At 52.3% G+C, this 18,550-nt stretch overlaps 4 protein-coding genes across 4 annotated transcripts; 3 read left to right on the top strand and 1 right to left on the bottom strand.

Annotated features, from left to right (window-relative positions):
- Window positions 1–370: 370 nt before the first annotated feature.
- BO97DRAFT_471137 (armadillo repeat protein) lies at window positions 371–3,949 on the top strand. Its single transcript, XM_025700019.1, has 3 exons — window positions 371–1,083; window positions 1,137–2,839; window positions 2,895–3,949. Exons 1-3 carry the CDS (start codon window positions 789–791, stop codon window positions 3,879–3,881), a joined length of 2,985 nt encoding a protein of 994 aa, XP_025550560.1. The 5' UTR covers window positions 371–788; the 3' UTR covers window positions 3,882–3,949.
- Window positions 3,950–4,204: 255 nt separating this feature from the next.
- On the top strand, window positions 4,205–5,329 carry BO97DRAFT_347529 (putative fructosamine-3-kinase; the record flags this gene model as incomplete). Its single annotated transcript, XM_025691856.1, has 2 exons — window positions 4,205–5,175; window positions 5,236–5,329. 2 exons carry the CDS (start codon window positions 4,205–4,207, stop codon window positions 5,327–5,329), a joined length of 1,065 nt encoding a protein of 354 aa, XP_025550561.1.
- A 165-nt stretch (window positions 5,330–5,494) lies between these two features.
- On the top strand, window positions 5,495–6,487 carry BO97DRAFT_347316 (uncharacterized protein; the record flags this gene model as incomplete). Its single annotated transcript, XM_025691849.1, has 3 exons — window positions 5,495–5,607; window positions 5,669–5,673; window positions 5,745–6,487. The coding sequence occupies 3 exons, from the start codon at window positions 5,495–5,497 to the stop codon at window positions 6,485–6,487; spliced, it is 861 nt and encodes a 286-aa protein (XP_025550562.1).
- An 8,338-nt stretch (window positions 6,488–14,825) lies between these two features.
- BO97DRAFT_425720 (glycoside hydrolase) lies at window positions 14,826–16,803 on the bottom strand (the record flags this gene model as incomplete). Its single annotated transcript, XM_025697090.1, has 6 exons — window positions 14,826–14,888; window positions 14,948–15,426; window positions 15,492–15,620; window positions 15,694–16,153; window positions 16,220–16,653; window positions 16,710–16,803. The coding sequence occupies 6 exons, from the start codon at window positions 16,801–16,803 to the stop codon at window positions 14,826–14,828; spliced, it is 1,659 nt and encodes a 552-aa protein (XP_025550563.1).
- Between the last annotated feature and the right edge of the window lie 1,747 nt (window positions 16,804–18,550).

Below are 18,550 nucleotides of genomic sequence, written 5' to 3' on the forward strand. Positions count from 1 at the left end.
CTAAAGGTTCAACTTTTGGGGTTACGCATTCCTTCTCTTCTTTCGCTTTGACCGACCCCGAACTCGTGGGAACACCGTGCTCAAAACTCAATTCGTGGTTGAGCAATGATTACATATCATTGGCTCCATTGCTACACAAGCCTCTGTCTCTCGTGTCTCTCGTAACATCCTATCTTCCACCCGGGACCGAGAGCGATGGGTCTTCTTGACGAAGATCACGATAGGGCTGAGTCACATGATGATACTGGTTTATGCACATGCTGAGTCAGCTATACTCATTTGTGTCAGGTGACATCACCTGATAGAGTGGCCGAAAGCGGTCAGCGGCCGGCAGCGGACAGCGAGCTATCGACAGCTGCATCAATCACCACTCAATCTTTCGGAGCTGGTCGTTTTGAGGCCAGTTTCCTGTTGCATGTGTGCTCCTATTCTCATCTGTCTGTAGTACACTTGTCTATCTTATCCTGCTTTTCTTGGTTGGGGGTGCTTCGTTTGGCACTTGTAGACCCCTCCTCAATCGCCGAGGGTCTCGCCGCCGTGACATTAACCAGTTATTATTCCATCCCTCACAACTCAGTCCATCGCATTCAACCATCGCTTCAGGCTGGCTGGTCATCCAAACTACCTCCTTGTTGCCTGAAGAGACAGCTTCAAATCAACCGATCAGTGCCTGGCTGCTCCTATACCTCTGAATCTGTATTGTCGTGTCTCGGCGCAACCAGCGCTCGTCCTGTTCTTCGACGTAATCGATCCCACGGCCCTCCCGCGGGAGGCGGCGATTTCGGACCATGACCCGCGCTTCAGCGCCTCCGCTGCTGCTCCAACTTCAAACAGCGGACTCTTCCTCGGCGCAGGCAGCGGCTTTGCGAAGCTTGAAGAATGAGACAATAGGCCATGACCAGCGGAAAGAGGCTTGGGTGCGGTGGGGGATCATCCCCGTACTAGCCAATATCCTCGCAGCCCGTCACGGCAAGGACATTGTTACACCAGAACCCAACGGGGCCGCAAAGCTTCGTTGTCCACAGTCAGAGGATGATGAGGCGTGCCTACAAGCAATCGTGATCATGAGTAGCCTAGCTCAAGGTAGTTATGTTGTGTCTATGTTGTACACAGTGACTGATCTTGCTTTCAAATAGGCGGTGCCTCCTTTCTCTCTCCCATCCTGTCCAGTGGCATACTCTCGACGCTCCTGAACATCTTGTCCAAACCTGACTGTCCCTCATTCTTCATCCTTCCGATCCTTCGAACGTTGAATAATGTGGCCGACCGATTACCGTTACAGAGTCAGCAACGATCGTTTAAAGATACCCGGCTAGCCGACCTCATCTTCTCTGGCGAGTATATTGGCTGCTTGGCTCGCATCCTGGGCCGCGACTACGGCAACTATCACGATCAGGCAGCCATCGAGCTTGCTGCATCCCTCATCGGGAAATTGTGTACGGAGGAGTCTCACAAGGCGGTCTTGGCGGAGTGCGGAGTATTGGATGCCTTGGCGGTGAAAGTCGCCTCGTTCGTGGCCGCGCAGGGCTTCGTCTACCCTGGTGCCGAAGAGCACGTTCAAGAGCCTGGAGCTCTGGGCACTATGCCACCCCCGGCACCCCCGGGGGCCAAACTGGCACCCATCCTCCGCGCGGTTACCGTTATTGTGGAGCACTCCAAAAACCGCGCGGAGCATTTCCTTTCTTCGCCAGGCATCGTCACCGTATTCCCAAAGCAGCTGGCTGAGTTCGCTCCGTGGGATATAAAGCGAGGGCCATGGGGTGCTACCTATCTGTCCGGATCAGCAGTGCCTCGGCATGCAGGGGCTAGTCCATTGGAGTACTTGTTGCCGTCGGTACCTCTGGCGCAAAGCAAGGCATCCCCTAGCACTTCCAATTTCCCTCCTCTGGGCCACCATGGTAATACGCATCGTCGACACAGCCACTCATTTTCGACACCTCTATCAAACTTCGAGACACCTTCTCCTGAGGAGGAAGAAAATGCGGTCGTTCCATGGCTTTTGTATATCGTCCGAAGCGAAAGCGGGATGGTGCGCCTGATGGCGGCCCGTCTCGTTACAGTTCTGTTTCGTCTTGGGCTGACAAAGAAGCATCGCGTGTCCATGCTTTGTTATTTGATGATTCCTGTTTTGATTCGCATGCTGGACAAGGATTATGAAGTGACCGCTGATGATGGAGTGCAGTACGGAGGGTTAATCCCTTCTACCGAACGTCTCCGAGAAGAAGCCCCATTTGTGTTAGCGATGCTGGTGATTGATGATCACGAATTACAGAAGCATGCTTATGAGGGAGGCGCTATCAAACGGTTGTCGCAGTTGTTGAAAGAGACCTACAACCCAGTTCAAGATAGTGTTAACCCCATGTGGCACGCGGACGGCGAAGAGGGCCTCTCGGGCCCTGATACTACCACCCCTGAATGTCAACTAGGTCCTTCAGGCTTTTCCCCACTTCACTGTCACGTCATGCGATATCGGGAGAACATTCTGAAGGCCTTGGCGGCTTTGGTTCCCTTCAAGGACGAGTATCGCAAAGCCGTCTGTGAGAATGGAGTAGTACCATACATCATCGACTCACTCAAGCCGTGCTCGGAAGATTTGTCGGGAGACACATCGACTCCGAAGAATACCGTGGCCGATGGGAATCCCACGCCTACCCTGCTGGCAGCCTGCGGGGCCGCACGCATGCTCACCCGCTCGGTGAGTGTTCTACGCACGAGTCTAATTGATGCGGGTGTTGCGACCCCTTTGTTTGTCTTGATCAAACACCCCGACATCGAAGTCCAGATTGCAGCGACGCAAGTCATCTGTAACCTGGCTTTGGATTTCAGTCCGATGAAAGAGGTTCGTTGTCAACTGCTTGATCTTATTCCCTCTTCCACGCGCTCATGGTATCTAGGCGATCATTTCGGCCGACGTTCTTCCCATCCTGTGCGAGCATGCTCATTCCCAGAGCACCAAGTTGCGGATAGAATCGCTCTGGGCCTTGAAGCATGTGGCATATAACTCCACCAATGATGTAAAAATCAAGATTATCGAAGGGTTAGGCGCGGAGTGGATCAAGCAGATTATTACCCAGGATCCTACAATCGCCTTGACCAAGCGCGGTCTGGACGATGAGATGGACAGTAATACCAGCGCGGGTATGAGCCGAGCCAACTCAGCCGGCGAGCAGGTAGACCTGCTGAATCCGGTAGTGAGCGGCGAGGACGAGGATATGAAGATGGCTGATACGCTCCCGTCGCACAAAATCAGCCTAGACATGTTTCTCCCCGATGCCACTCGGCGGCGCAGGTTGACTTTGCAGGGTGACCTCGACCAGACGACGCGTGCCCGCCAGGACGATATTGCGGTGCAGGAACAGACGTTCGACCTGCTGCGCAACATCATCTGCGGGCCCGGGGCATCGGAAATGATCGATCATCTGTTCAAGGAGATAGGACAAGACCTGTTCTTGGATGCGCTGGCAGATAAACTGCGGCCGCGTTCCATCTCCCTCCCGCCTCGACGTGATGTGCCAACCTCGCGCACGTTGTCCGTCCCAACCGAGATCTTGGTGTCGGTGACGTACGTGATCATTCACTTGGCGGCTGGCCTGCCGCGGCACCGGCAGCTGCTGCAGCTGCACCCGGATTTGCTGAAGTGTCTCATGACGTACTTCAACCACAGCCAGCGCGATGTCCGGATCAACTGCGTGTGGGTGGTGATCAATCTGGTGTACCAGGACGACTCGAGTGATCGAGAGGGATGTCGGGATCGCGCGATTCGGATGCGGACGATGGGGGTGATGGAACGGCTGGCCAGTCTAGAGGATGATCCAGACCTGGATGTGCGCGAGCGGACCAAAACGGCGCAGGATATGGTGAATTCATTGACCCATGCATAGCGATGCTTCTGTCTGGAAAGGGGGACCTTGCGGTTGCGATGGGCGGCGTTGGATGGCACTGAATGTACAAAGATTTACACGTGATGATGTAGATGTGTAGTTACAATTCTACTCGCACTACAATTGGTGCTGCAATGCTATATTGACACTTAAGCCTATTGTGCTCTGTAGCTTGTTTCGATATGTCTTATCTTATCGCGATAAGATAACCAAGCGACGTCATTGCTGCTCCATCTCCCAATTTATTGCCTGTTCCCCTCCTTCGCATTTTCTCCCAGCTTCACTCAACTCATCCAATTTCACTCATACACACCATCATCATCATGGCGCCCGTACCGAGCTCAATCCTCCGAGCTCTCTCCATCACCGACCCGGCCAAAGCTAGCCTCTCCACCTCCGGCCTCGGCTCCGGCTTCACCAGCACCGGCGCCCTCCGCGCCCTGGTCCCTAACGCCAACGGCGACGAAGAAGAGCGCCGCTACTTCGTGAAGACCTCAGCCGACGGGGCCTCCGCGGCGGAGATGTTCCGGGGTGAATACGAGTCGCTGAACGCCATCGCCAACAGCGTGCCGGACTTCTGCCCCCGGGCTCTAGCATGGGGGGCATTAGACGAGGACGAAGACGACCCGTCCAGCACGAACAAGAAAAGCTACTTCCTTCTCACCGAGTTCCTGGATCTAGGCGTTGGCGGCGGCCACCGCGCAGGGATCGCCTCGCCCTCCCTCTCCCTCGCGCACCGGCTGGCCAAGCTTCACACGACCCCTGCGCCAGCGGACCCAGACACCCAGCGGCGGCGGTTCGGGTTCCCCGTGCCGACGTTCTGCGGCGATACGAAGCAGCCGAACCGGTTCTGCGACGACTGGGCGGAGTTCTACGCCAACGAGCGGCTGCTTACGATCCTGGAGACCTCGGAGAAGCGCAATGGGCGCGATGGCGGGCTGAGGGAGCTGGTGGAGCGGACGGCGGGCACGGTCGTGCCGCGGCTGCTGGGGAAAGAGCATTTGGGGTACGATAAGAGTGGGAACGGTGAGGGGATCGTGCCGGTCGTCGTGCATGGGGATCTGTGGAGTGGCAATGCGGATCGCGGTAGGATTGTCCGCGGTGCCGCTGACGAGCAGGTCGTCGGCGATGTCGTCTACGATCCCTCGGCGTGCTATGCGCACAGTGAGTTCGAGCTGGGCATTATGCGCATGTTCGGCGGGTTTGGGAGCCGCTTCTTCGAGGAGTATCACCGTCTCGTGCCGAAAACGGAGCCGGTCGAGGAGTATGAGGATCGCGTGCGGTTGTATGAGTTGTATGTTTCCCTACTTCGAGGTGGTGGGTTGTGGGTTTGGCTGACTGGTGACTGCTACAGATACCATCATTTGAATCATCATGCGATCTTCGGGGCGGGATATCGGTCTGGAGCGGTGGCGATAATGGAGAGGTTGTTGAAGAAGTATGGCTGAATCGTGGATGTGAGTTGGATTAATAATCTCTGATGACACCATCGATCGTCACTGTTACTGTCGCTGTCACTGTATCTATATATGTCCCTCTTGTGTCAGTCCCCTCATTATCTCCTTCATCCTCAATGCCACACCACTCCTCTCTATACTCAGAATAATGGAAACATGCCCGTTCCCGACGCCGACATCCACCCCTCAGCTACCGGGCCCGCCCAAGCCCTCGTAGCCAAGCACCAAGCCGAGCAACCGCTGAAGTTCTACGCAGGCTGGTTCTGTCCGTACGTCTGGCCCTCCATACATACTCTAACAATCAACACCTCACTAACCTCCCTCCAACAGCTTCGGTAACCCAGCCCAAGTGTTCCCACCCCAACCCCACCCCAAACCAAACCAAATCTAACGAAATCCCTCAAAGTCCAAAGAGTCTGGCTCGCCCTCGAAGAAAAGCGAATCCCCTACCAATACATCGAAATAAACCCCTACAACAAAGACCCGAGCTTCCTCGCCCTGAACCCACGGGGCCTCGTCCCAACCATCACCAGCCCCTGCCCAAGCCCAGACAATCACAGTCCCCACTCCGCGCGGCCATTATACGAATCGACCGTGATCCTCGAATACCTCGAAGAAGCCTACCCATCGCACAAGCCCGCCCTCCTCCCGACGGACCCCTACCTACGCGCCCGCGCCCGCATCTGGATTGATTTCGTTACCTCGCGCGTGATTCCGGCGTTTCATCGGTTTTTGCAGTTTCAGCCTGGTGATGGGGATGGGGGTGGGGCTGATGGGTTGAAGATGGTGAGGGGGGAGTTCGTGGATACACTGAAGGAGTTTGCGAGGGAATTGAGTCCCCAGGGGCCGTATTTCCTGGGTCAGGAGTTCAGTCTTGTGGATGTCGTGTTGGCGCCGTGGGCGACGCGGTTGTGGGTTTTCGAGGAGTTTAAGGGTGGGGTCGGGATCCCTTTGCCTGGGGAGGGTGGGGAGGATGAGGGCGTTTGGGAGCGGTGGCGCCGTTGGTTGGCTGCTGTTGAGGCGCGCAGGAGTGTTAGGGAGACGTGTAGTGAGAGGGAGTGGTATCTTCCGATTTATGCTAGGTATGCTGAGGATAAGGCGCGGAGTGAGTTGGCTAGGGCTGTGCGGAGGGGGAGGGGCGTTCCGTGAGGATTACGGGGGTTTGAGTTGAGGAGTGGGGAGGGGGAGGGTTTGGTTGTTGGGTGGGATACTGGAAAGATGGAATTCTGTGGTACGGGAATGAGAGAAAGTCAGATGGTCCACTTAAGTCGATTCGGGAAGGTGAAGGTCTTATATCTTGCACTTGGCTCCTAGGATCTACGCTGCCAGCTCCCTTGGCCCCTCTATGCGTTCCCTGCTCTCTTTGGATGTCGAGGTTTTATCTGAAGCTTTATGGCTTCACGGATTGCGCTCTGCGGTTGGCGAGCGAGTCGATGATATAAAGCGGTGCATTCAAACACCTCAAGTGGTCTCTCGTCCTTGCATTAAACCCCCCAGTTTCTTCTGAGCTGATCCCTAGTGGTGGGGTATGCATCCTGGGTCTTCAATATAAAGAAACATAGGTGTTCTAAGAACCGAACTTGGACAATTCACTTGTAGATGACCTTGAAACGGGGAGCTTTCGCCGGCTAGCCATCTCCGGTTTTCTTGTTCTTCTGTGTTTGAACCCCACTAGCTTCGTCCTGATGATGAGTTCGATTGCGAAAAGGGCACGTGGAAAATCTCCATGACTCTCACGAGGTGGTTGTGTCGGCTAAGGAAATTGAAAAAGCGCAGGTGCGCTGTCAATACATATGACGAGCCCCATTGAACAGGTGCCACCAAGTTGAGAACCTGAAGGTTAAGCGTAGTGATATGCCACAATACATAGCTCCGACAAATAGAAGCCGCTCACTTTACGATCAGTGGCTTTGAAGAGGCGATCCGTGCCTTCTTGGATCTGCATAGCCCCATGCCTTTTTCGAGTCGAGTATAGCAGATTAGTCTAATATCCCGCCATCGAACATCTCTGCTGTCAGGTCCTAGGAATGTCTGGACGCGCGTGTAGCTTAAAGCATATTGCGGAGTCTCTGCAAGGCACATGCAAGGCACGATGCCTTTAGCTCTGTGTGCCAATAGTTCTTCTCTGCAGGTGTCCAGACATGGCTGAAAACAGCATTACGAGTATCTGTGTTCGAGGTAGTAGCTTGGTGAGGTCTTTATGCTTATCAACATTTAGGTAACTCCCACGCCAGATATTCAGATGCAGGCAGGCGTGTGAAGAGTAACATAAGAGTCACGGAAAGTAAGTCTGAAAGACCCCCCCGTATCCGCAGCCATTTCCTTTGCATTGAACTAATCATGAAGAAAAACAAGTTGTAGGCAAGCGCAACCCCGAGGGGCCGCCGCTGCCGGTAGAATGCACAGCAAAGAGAGTGTCAGGGTGACGTCGGCATAGACCTCCGGGGCGGATCCGCGCTCGTGGGCAGCTTCACGAAAGTCGACCAAACGACGGACAAGATCGAGCATCCTGAGGATGGTGTAGGTGCCATTATCGTGAACAACCTCCATGAGATGGTGGTGGTCGAACGGCCACGCGGCGGAACATCCTCCCTAGTCGCGCCTAGGGCTCGAGCATAGCTTGCAGCACGCTCGGATAGTCCTTGAAGGCGAAAAAATATTACCATTTCGATACCTTCCTACAGTAGTTACTGCTATTGTGCTTCCACTACCTCATCTATTATCTCCAACACCGCCTCGACGTCCTCACCATGCTACCAGATGTGGCAGCCTACACTAGGATCAAGGATCAAGAAGAAAGAAGAAAGGAGTCGGTATTCGAGACGACTCCCAGTGCGGTAGCAGCTGATCAGGTTTCCTCCGTCAAGGGAGATCTTTCTCTCGATGTCGTCCCAGACCATGTTTAACTATGAAATATCACGTCTTTTGGTGTGTATGGTGATGTGGTCACGCCCTTGAAACATTTCAACTGGATTATTGATAGCGCCCTCGTTCCTCAGGAGGCAGCGTGCGGACTTCTCGAGTAAACCCTATCCGGCTTTCCTGGAGGCTTTTCTTGTTCGCAACGATCATCTGCAGGTGTGACTTTCACTGTTTCTGCACGGCCTGTAGAAGCATTTAGTACAGAATAACATTTAGTAACGTGACGGCAGGTCTTACAAGGAATATGATGAATGCAACTACGGGGGACTTCGATAGGATGACGACTTTCTCCTGCTAATCCAGAGCTGATAGTCGCTGCTTTAGGTCGAGCCACTTGTTACGACTTTGAAGGATGATTTCCAGGTTCTTCGCAAAGAATGACTCATCAGGCTTGGTATAAATCTTATCCTCTCGCATTTTCTCGATAGTCAGAGGGGTCTCTCGCGGACCTTCCACAAAGCCGGAACCGCCGAGCATACGCGTACTTGTTTAACGCGGCTAATAAGTTGGACCTTCTGCGCATGATTCTGATCCTTGAACGATTTTTGAACCTGTCGAATCAGTTTTACTTCCTTCTTGGCCATTTCAGAACGCTCGAGATAGGCCTTGCGGGGGATTGGAAAGCCTGGTTTTCAAGGTTTTCCTTCTTGATGTCCTATATCATATTATCTGGGCTAATATGCTGCTTTCACATTACTAGTTTTTTTAAGGTCTAGTAATGCACAGCTTACCAAAAACGTGAAGCCGCTCGTTTGGGCCCGCGTTCAAGAAATCGGTGAGTCATTAGGATTCATAGCAACCAGGTGACGGACGTAGAAGGTCATAACCACTGCTCGGCGGTTCATGGAGTTCAACATCTCATCAGGCACATGGTATTTCGGCTTTGGTATCTGGTCACAATGCACCAGTCTGAATCTCTTCAGCTCCATGAAGCGGAAACGTCCTCTTTGGACTAGGGAGAGCTTGTGCTCGTCATCAGCATTGCGTATTGACTTGATCATAACTGATCTCTCACATTCCAAGCATTGAGCCGTGAGAATTTGACACCACCTGTCCTTAGGCCCCCTAGAATTAGCATCCATTCTTGGGGTCTGCGAGTGAAGATCAGCAGATCGTGCAGTACATCCACTAAGATAAACCACTTCGAAGAATGACTGTTTCTTCGCATTATTCTCCTATGGGGCTACTGGAGAAGCTGCAGGTCTGCACGCATCGCTAGAAAACAGCTCATGACATCGAACGAATCGCTCATCTTGATCAAATGCCTAGGGCCACAGATGAGATAGTGCTTGGGTAGAACGGGCTGTCCACTGATCACTCTGCTAAACTTGAAAACCACCGAGGGCCCCTGGATGGACAGGTGCCTCATGCTCATATCGACGACTGTAGTAGAGATATATCGTGGCACAAACTCCCTCCGACTATCGATCCGCCAAACGCGGCGGTGCGGTGATTGTCTGCTTCGCGTCTGGTGTGGCCTTTTCTCTCGTAACCTCACGGAGACAGGTATAATAGGAGCTGGTTGTCTCGAATCCCAACTTCACGTGCTGGTTGGGTCTTCCCTGCAAGCAGAGGGGTTGTTTATATACCGGTTTTGTACCACATGGTTCGACTGTACTATTTCGTGAAGCGGTCGTCTCGCATGTGTGCCGGCTCAACGTCCTTTATGCTCACCGTGAGGCTCTGTTCGTTGAGAAGAAAACCTGCTTTGTCCGTTTCGAGAGACAGCGTAAATGCATTACGCTTCTCGTTGCTGTAGGCGTACACCATGACAAGGTCGGTGTGTAGGGTCTCCATCTATCCGTGGTACAGACGTGCTTCCAGGTCTTTTCTGCTGGATCTGAGTGGTATTTTCGTAAATGGGCCGCGTGAGTATAGATCACTAGTAGTAGCGTTGTTGGAAAAGCGGTGCTTTGTGCCCACCACCAAAACATTATAGCCTTCAAGGAGCTGCATTATGCCCGAAGGCCTCATCCCAGCTTACCAATCTTGCTTGCAAATCATTACGCCCACCTTCTTGTCGTGTCCAATTCTTAACTCGATGTTAACAGCTTCGAAATCCACATACCCCTTCCACTCTTCTGTCCAGGTAGACATCAGCCCGACTGGAGCTGTGGCCCCTCAGGCGCGGAAATTGAGGCCGTGGGACTGTCGGATTCAAACGGCACAGGCGATAGGCCCTTTGTATGTAGGGCACGATTGACCCGGTTGCGGTGAACTGAGGTGTCTACCATCTTGCCGCAGCCGTGATTTCTTTACTTCACGCTGTGTCCTGCTCAGATCCAGGCTGATGATAATGACCGCGATCACTATGAGGATCTTACCATAGCTCATTTGGCTTGTAACAAATCCTCCCACGGCTCCCTTGCCTTTTGAAGTGAGGAGCCAGAAGGCAGCATATCCCTGGTAGGGCCTGAGACCAGTCTTGAGCCCTAGGAAGCGAATGCGATCATCTCAATTCTTGCCTTGTTTGCCCTTGAGACGAAAGGATCGTTGGCACCTCTCCTAATTCGTCTCCGAGAGTCGGTTCTCTGCAATGCTTGCGCCCATGGCCATGATCCTAACCGAGAGTCAGTGGAATGCTTCATAAATATGGGACGGGGAACCCACAGCTGTTCACTCTCAACATTTTCCGCCAGAAATCTGACCATTTCATCCTCGCTCGTCTCCCCCAGTCTCTTTATTTCATCGCTCGGATATGCAGTGACTTCCTTGACACTTCTTGCTACCGCATTACCCCTTCTTCAGGAGCAAATGACACGCCAAGGTGGCTGCTGAAGCTGCATCTCCACAGACCTCATGCACGAGCCCGAAATTTTTTCTGCTTGTCTCAGGCTCGTGGCCATCGGAGCTCGATAATCATATACTAGAAGCCCTTAGCCAGAAAGCCTCACGAAGACAACTTGTGACTTTACTCTTTGGTCTCTGCCAAAGGCGTAAATGTCGAAATGTCCCCGTCGAACAATCATGATCAATCATTAACAATAAGTTTTGCGGTCGCAGAACTAATCCACGTTGTCCGGTTTCGGGGGTTTTACCTGAGTATGGACAGGGCCATCCGCCAAGAAACCGGCAGATACATGAGCCAAATCGATCTTGAACTGCCACTCATCGTTGGTCTTGGACCCTCTTCCGGATCCAGTTGAAAGAGAACCTTCCATTTCAGCAGAAAGGAGTACACAACAGTCTGCACTGTATTCTCCTGGTGATAGCTTGTTTCAGAATCTCAATGCGCTTGCTGCTTCAACTAAATCCAGAAAATCCACGCTCATCTGCCTCGCAGAGAGACTGCGACTAGAATGTGGTACATCCCAGCCTGGACCGCGAGGGCACGACGTGCTTCCACCCAAGCACGATAAGCACCGGCGTTCTTCTATCGGATAATTAGCAAAGCCAACATGAATTGTAAAAAGTACTCACAGCCATGGCTTTCTTGGTGGCAGCAGTCAGGCCATGTTCGGCACGATGGGCTGGGCACGCTCGGCATCCGCGAACGTTGCGGCCAAGGAACACGCAATTATGCCCTACGGGCCGCGAAGGATGGGATCCCATTCCTCCTCGTTGTCTTCATCCCAGAAGAGACTCGACCACTGGCAGGATCGACGCCAATTCCTTTGCATTTCCCAACATCCCCGCCGCCGTCTGTAATACGGTTAGCTGACTTCCACTGCTTGATATTGGAAGACCCACGGTCGCGCAGTTTGTTTTGCGGGCAGCGCACTGCTGGCAATTAACGCTCGAAACAGCATCAAAACAACAACCAGGCGCGAACATGTCGCCAGCTCTCTAAAGTGTAGTCTAGTGTCAAGGCTCCATAGATCTTCCTTCCAAGGCAAAAGGAGGAAATGAAACCCAAGGCTAGTATAGACATTCTCAGGGACAAACGAGCCTGCCCAAGCTCAAGGCCGCCCCGGTTCTCAGATTGGCCAGGATGAAGGGACAAACATGGTGGTGTAGACCAAATGTTCCTCATCCGCAGCGTGTATTGGACAACCCCGGACCGGAGATGGGCGGCGGCGGCGGCGGGGGCAGGCAACTATCATGCCAAGTCAGTCGCGACGCCCGGTGCGAATCAGAGAAGACTTACCGCAAGTATCGGAAAAGGTCCCGACTTCACTCGAGGGTGGAAGCTTGCAGCCAGGCAATGAACCAACAACATCACCAGGCTGCTCTCCGAAATGGACCGCAAGCCTTGGTTTATCACTTCACCCGGGTCTTCATACGCCGCAATCGCGTCCTTTCAGGCACGCAGGTCCTACTGATGTCAATCCCAGCAGCTGCGAGGCCGGCAGCAATTCTGCAATGTGGTCGATGATTTAGGTCGACTCTTGCTGGGTTATTTATTGCCTGGCCTGTGACGAGTCTCTCCAAGTGCATCAACTCGGACTTTCTTTCAGTCGTTAGCTAGTAAACCACAGGAAGCCCGATGTGAGGGCGAACGCCCGCCCAATCACTTAAGTCCGTCTCTAGCTCTCTCAGGATTATCTTCAACTCCGCCAGGTGCTTAGCAGCAGACTGTAGACGCTTCAACAAATCAAGACAGTTCTGGCGGCCCTTGTTCTGGATATTCATTCTCATTATAGAGCGGACAAGCTCTTTGCAATCTTCAATACCGTCCTTGAGACCAAATTGCACGAATTCAACCGCGTTACTCGGCGCGTCATCAGCCTCGGGTGCTTCATGGATCGTCTGCTGGTCTGATTCCAACATCTAGCAGACTGCTTAGTTGACACGGCGGAACGATGGTACATGGAATTGGTTCAACGGGGATCGGAGGCGTTCCGCTAGCCCACCGGGTGCGATATCCGCGACGTAAGCCGTGTTTGGCGCGCTCATGGTGGCAAGATGGGACCTGGGAGTGGACATTGAGAAGTCAGAACGTGTAGCTGAAGTTACAAGACGTAAACTCACCTGCGATGAGGAACGCGCGTCAGAATCCGAGATAGAGGCCGAAGCAAGACACAGACTTGGCTCTGAGACCACGAGTTTGCAGAGGGAGGCGACGAGAAGGTTGTCCTGGGTTTCCGCTAAGAGGTCTGATATACTGGCAGCTATCTCGCCTCAGATGGTCAAGGAAAAGTTTTGTCTCACAGGTTCGCCTGGTGTCGAAGAGCCTGGCCCAGCTCAATAACGGCCTGCAACTTTTCCTTTGGACGAATGCAGACAAAGATTAATATTCTGTATTGCGGGCTGATTGGCTCGGTAAACCCCGACTTTATAAAGGAATTTTGGTAATGTTCGTGTGGCGATTATCATGCAGCCATGCTCTAGAGCTCTGACAGTTACTTTCATATCGTAGTTCTCATCCCTGAGAATCCAAGTTAGACAAGGAAGGTACTTCTGCACAGCGTACTGCTCCATGCGTTCCGCATGTCAAACTGCGATCACAGCACTGATGGCATAGCACGGACTTGGCAGCGTCACAGACGCAGTCAACCTCAAGGAGCCATTCAGAACTTCCCTCCCCGTATTCAGAAACTCTTGCTCTCATTGATAGATTCTCCGGAGTATGGCAATGCTCATGCACTCATAATGGCAGTAGGGCATGTCGCGATTTCAGGTTCAGAATAGCAGAATGTACCCAGCCAGCAAAGTTGGACAGCTCGGTATATGCTCCAGAAACCGGTCTCACTTAGCCTGCGTTCTGATGAACGGGGTGCCCAAAGACAGAGTTAGCCTTGGCTCGATTGTCAAGACTTCGAAGCTGCTCTGAAGCTCGGTGACTTGAGCATCCGTACATGGCGTTTTACCGTTCCAATGCATTGCCACCACAAGAAGACGAAAAGGGAAGTGTGTAACGATTTATGCCTGATGGATCAAGATGGTAGGTGATCATTTTGCTGTCAAGACTGATTATCGCAAGGGTTTTCTCAGCAGGAGTCATCGTCCATCCTACTCCTGAAGTGTGGTAGTTCACATAACAATGAGCCTCTTGACGGGCCCTGCGGCTCTCTAAACGAGACATCGCAAGGTAGCACGGACGACGTGACTTGCTTCATGTACCGGTTCAGTTGGCTGGCGGAGTATCTGACAGTGATGATTGGGACGATGGTAGCAACCGGTCTGGTGCTCGCGTGGCTAGGAACTGTATCAGTCTAGGGGCAGCCGTTGGTTGGTTGAATTGAACTTACGGGAGATATGTAGTCTCCGTGATCTCATCGGAGACTATACCAGGCTCGGAGGGGAAGGCACCCTACCAGCTGGAGGTGAGTCTTTGGTTGGGGGAAACTGGTCAGAAGTAGATGAAGTGCGTAATCATTGATGCGATAGAGTGGGAAGGAGAATGTGGAAGAGGGAGGAAGAGGAAGAAGGCAGGGGAAGAAAAAGGACGAGATGTCAAGAACTTAGTGTGAAGATGGGACAGGAAGGTGGTGAAGTAACTATACAGGCCAGGTGCTTGTGAATGATACAGTAGCTATGTGGATTGATGAATGGGAATTGCGCCATTGTATTCTTGATGCCAATCCTAGGCAGGCTGGTCGCAAGGTCTTAACTATATTATACTCAACTAACAAGGGATTCGGTGAATAAGTTTGTACCGACCCACGGCCGCTGATTGAGTGATCTAGAACAAATAGGAACGAGCAGGCAGGTCCTTGAAAGGAGCACCCGCCAGTGAAATGCTCTTCTAGGGTAGAATGCTGAGTATCAGGACCCCTCCCATGACAAGCCATGCTAAGACCTCACTCTCAAAGAGAATGTTCCATTCAATCTCAAGTCCCGAGAGCTTGCACCCACATATACCTTGTACTTTCCAGAAGCAACGAGACATTGCTGGGCAGCTACATCCCAGTAGGAAATGTCACGGCGCCGGAGATTGAACGTAACGATGGTTTCCTGTTCTGCGCGAAGTTCAACACGGTCGAAACCACGAAGCTGACGAACAGGTTGATCTGCTGCGTCTGGGAACCCAAGGTAGAGTTGAGGAATCTCCGCACCCGCAAGCATGCCACTGTTGGTGATGCGAGCAGAGACGGTTCCCACAATGTCCCACAGGTCACTGTTGCCACCGACGGTAAGGTTGCCCTGGGGAGCCTTGGTTATAGCAAATGGGGTCTTTATGGCAAGATCCGAGTACTTGAACGTAGTGTAGGAAATACCATGACCAAAGGGGTATCTGGGAGTAACATTCTTGGCATCAAAGTAGCGGTAGTCAATATAAACACCTGTTCATGCGGTCAGCGTCATCATGCCGTTCAGCACTGATAATCAAATAGGATCCAAGACATACCCTCGGTAAAATCGCATTGAGCAGTGTAGCAAAGCTCCACGTTGTAGTCACTCTCGTTCTTGGCAATGGTGTGGACAAGACGACCGGAAGGGCTGATAGCGCCATAGAGGAGATCCACAATCGAGTTTCCTGATTGCCATATCGTGCAGACGGGCCTCGGTAAGGGTACCATTTGACAGGAGATTTTTCATTGTGGAGATACTCCAAACACTGCTCGATCCATAATCCTCGCCGCCTAATGCCGGCCCTTCAGCACTGTTTTGGCCATTAATGTCAGGCCAGACTAAACCCAGGAAGCCAAGTTCGGTCTTCAATGTCTTCATCAAAAGATCCGAGTTCTCGCAACTGTATGTGCCATTGACTTTAGTCATCGCGCACATGACAGCTCCAAGACCATTCTTCACTGCATCGTAAAAGGGCCAGAGGTATGTTTCGTGCAAGGTTTTGTCGTCTGCGTTGGAGGAGTAGGGGGCTGGTTCCGTATCTGAGGAGACGGTATCACGTCGAATGAAAGAACCTGAGGGCTGCGGCCCTGGTGACGAAGAGTTCGAGCCACCGAAGCCCATGCCCCCAGGAGGCATACCTCCTCCGCCTCCACCACCGGGACCGCCGCCGCCACCACTGGAAGTACGGTTGGTTTCTTGCTCATAAAGAAGAAAATGCTAGCGGGTGACGGGTCTCATGTCAGGAAACTAACAGCATGTAGGACTGAGGAGCGATGATCTTACCTTGCCACCCGGAATCGCACCAGCGTCGACATAACCTTTAGTGGAGAGGCCAGTGGCTAAGCCATTGAGATAAGGATCAGGGCCAAATCCTTCAACATTGCGACCACCCCAAGGGCTACGGCCCATTGGCTGAGAAGTAGGACCAGCCACCACCTGGATGCCTTTGTTATAGAACTCTGATCCGACAGCTTTGGCTTGAGCATAGATAGCATCGTGGTCCCAGGTCATAGCCAGGGCCGAGGACAAGCTAAAAGCAGAAACATAGAAATAGTTCTGGAGACCCATATCTCCGTCAAGAAATTCCAGAGCACTGAAACTGCCATTGGAAGAGCAAACACTGCTACCGGTGATCAAAGCCAGTTTCTGATCAGTGGTTAGCCCTGCAACAAACGCAGACGCCTTTTCATAGGCTGCCTCCCAGTCTCCTAGCGCCACTATTTCGATGTTACGAGTGCATACATATGACATGAGGCATGACTGGTCTACTTACCACCATTGGCCTTAAGTAAGCCCAATGTTGACGAGCTCGACGCGCCTGTCAAGCCAAGCAGGGCTGCCGTCACGGCAAGTGAAATGGGTCTCATTTTGACCAGAAGAACATATGGAAGACGAACGAATGAATGGATTTAGTACACAAGAATAGATAAGAAACGAACGGATGTGGCCAGCCAGCTTTGATAAGTAAGATTCCTGGCATCATCCACAGAGGCGCATCGCTCCATTTATAGTCCTCCCTCACCTCCCTCAATCGCCTTCAACTCATCTTGCCCTTGAAAGGGTATCACTGTATGACAAAGAGGAAAGACGCTCTAACATTCGCGGTGCGAGGTCCCTGAGCATTACCACGCGAGGCCCACCAGTATCTCTACCTGAAAAGGTAATGTTCAAGGGCACTCATTCTGCGACCAACTCGATTGCCGCAAGTTCGACATATTTAGTCCAGCTTAGACGCCAATTTGGAAAAGCCGAGCCCGCACGGGTGGTGAAAACCACAGTGAAACTCCGGAAAGAGAATTTCAGTTCGGCAGTTTGGTTGATGACGGCATCCCGGACCCCTAAGTGACGCGTCGCGGTGATTGAGAACATCGGCCTAATCTCCTTCTCGATAGCAATGCATTGAAGTGTCGGAAGAGTAGGTTTTGCTGTTATATTATCAGAAGCAAGCTACTAGTGAAGGTCAGGTGGCGGAGCTTCTCACTAGCTAGCGAGGTAATATCAAGAGACTTCGGATGACCCGAGTCCGATATTACCAAAGTCGCGAATTGGTTTGGCAGAAGTAGGGGTTTCAATGGAATAAGCATAATAGGCTAAGGAGCTTGTTCCATCTTCTCAAATAGCGCTGGCTGGTTAGACTGATGGCGACCATCCACAATTCCACAAAGTCCCGAAGCATCACGAGGCCGGAGATTGCTCAGGCCTGATAAGTACTGGGATTTTGTGTTGGACGGTTTAAAGGGATCACCATTGCCCCAGAGCCTTGAAAAAGGGCTCAAAAGATATGTCAGGGTCAACGCAATAGCATTTCAAATGTGAGCTGCGGTCGCCTGGAAGTCTGTTCATCATGTACCCCTGGTCTTGAGCAGTTCAAGGACATGTGTGACTTTCTTGATTGAACCTAGAGTGGATGATAGAGGGTCGATGGACATGGGAGGTATTGGAAGGTAGTCCTTTGCCGCAAGGCTCAGTAGCGCTAGCAGCCTAGAATGCAGCGTCCTGTCCCATTGAGACCATGAAGGCACTAGCCCTGAGCTGTCATCTTGTTTCCGCTTTCATGAATGCACACCGAGTGCGCGCAAACCAGCATCTCTGATGATAAGGTGAGATCAAAGATGCAAATCAACGTTGGAGAAGTGAAGTAACCGAAAATGGAGGGAAGAAGGCCTCCTTTCACGTGACCGTCGCGTCAGTCGCATCGCATCGTCTTCCAGCCATTTCGATTGCGACGAGTTGTGGTAGAAGCATTGCTACTGCTTTCGCACTTCAGACGACGATGTTCATTTCTTCCGAGTTGTTTTAACAACAGTCCATTTCGAAGTGCTCCAGAATCGTTTGGGATAAGAGCTTCGCTGGATCAACCGTCAAGTCGCACTCACTCTGTCCTGGGGTACCAGACACAAGCAGTGGTGGTTGATATGTCATTCGAGACTACAGTGACGAGCAAATGACAGTGATGGAGGATAGGACCACATTGTCTTTCTAGGTGGAAGAGAACATGGAGAAAGAAGTTGAAGCTGCGAGATTCGCGCCCCGTGATGTTGCCTGGGGAGAGGATGTTGATTAATGCAGGTCTGTTCCCTCTCCCCCCTCTCCCTCTTTCAACACAACCACACC

Source organism: Aspergillus homomorphus, assembly GCF_003184865.1.
Source record: "Aspergillus homomorphus CBS 101889 unplaced genomic scaffold BO97scaffold_23, whole genome shotgun sequence".
Taxonomy (NCBI): domain Eukaryota; kingdom Fungi; phylum Ascomycota; class Eurotiomycetes; order Eurotiales; family Aspergillaceae; genus Aspergillus; species Aspergillus homomorphus.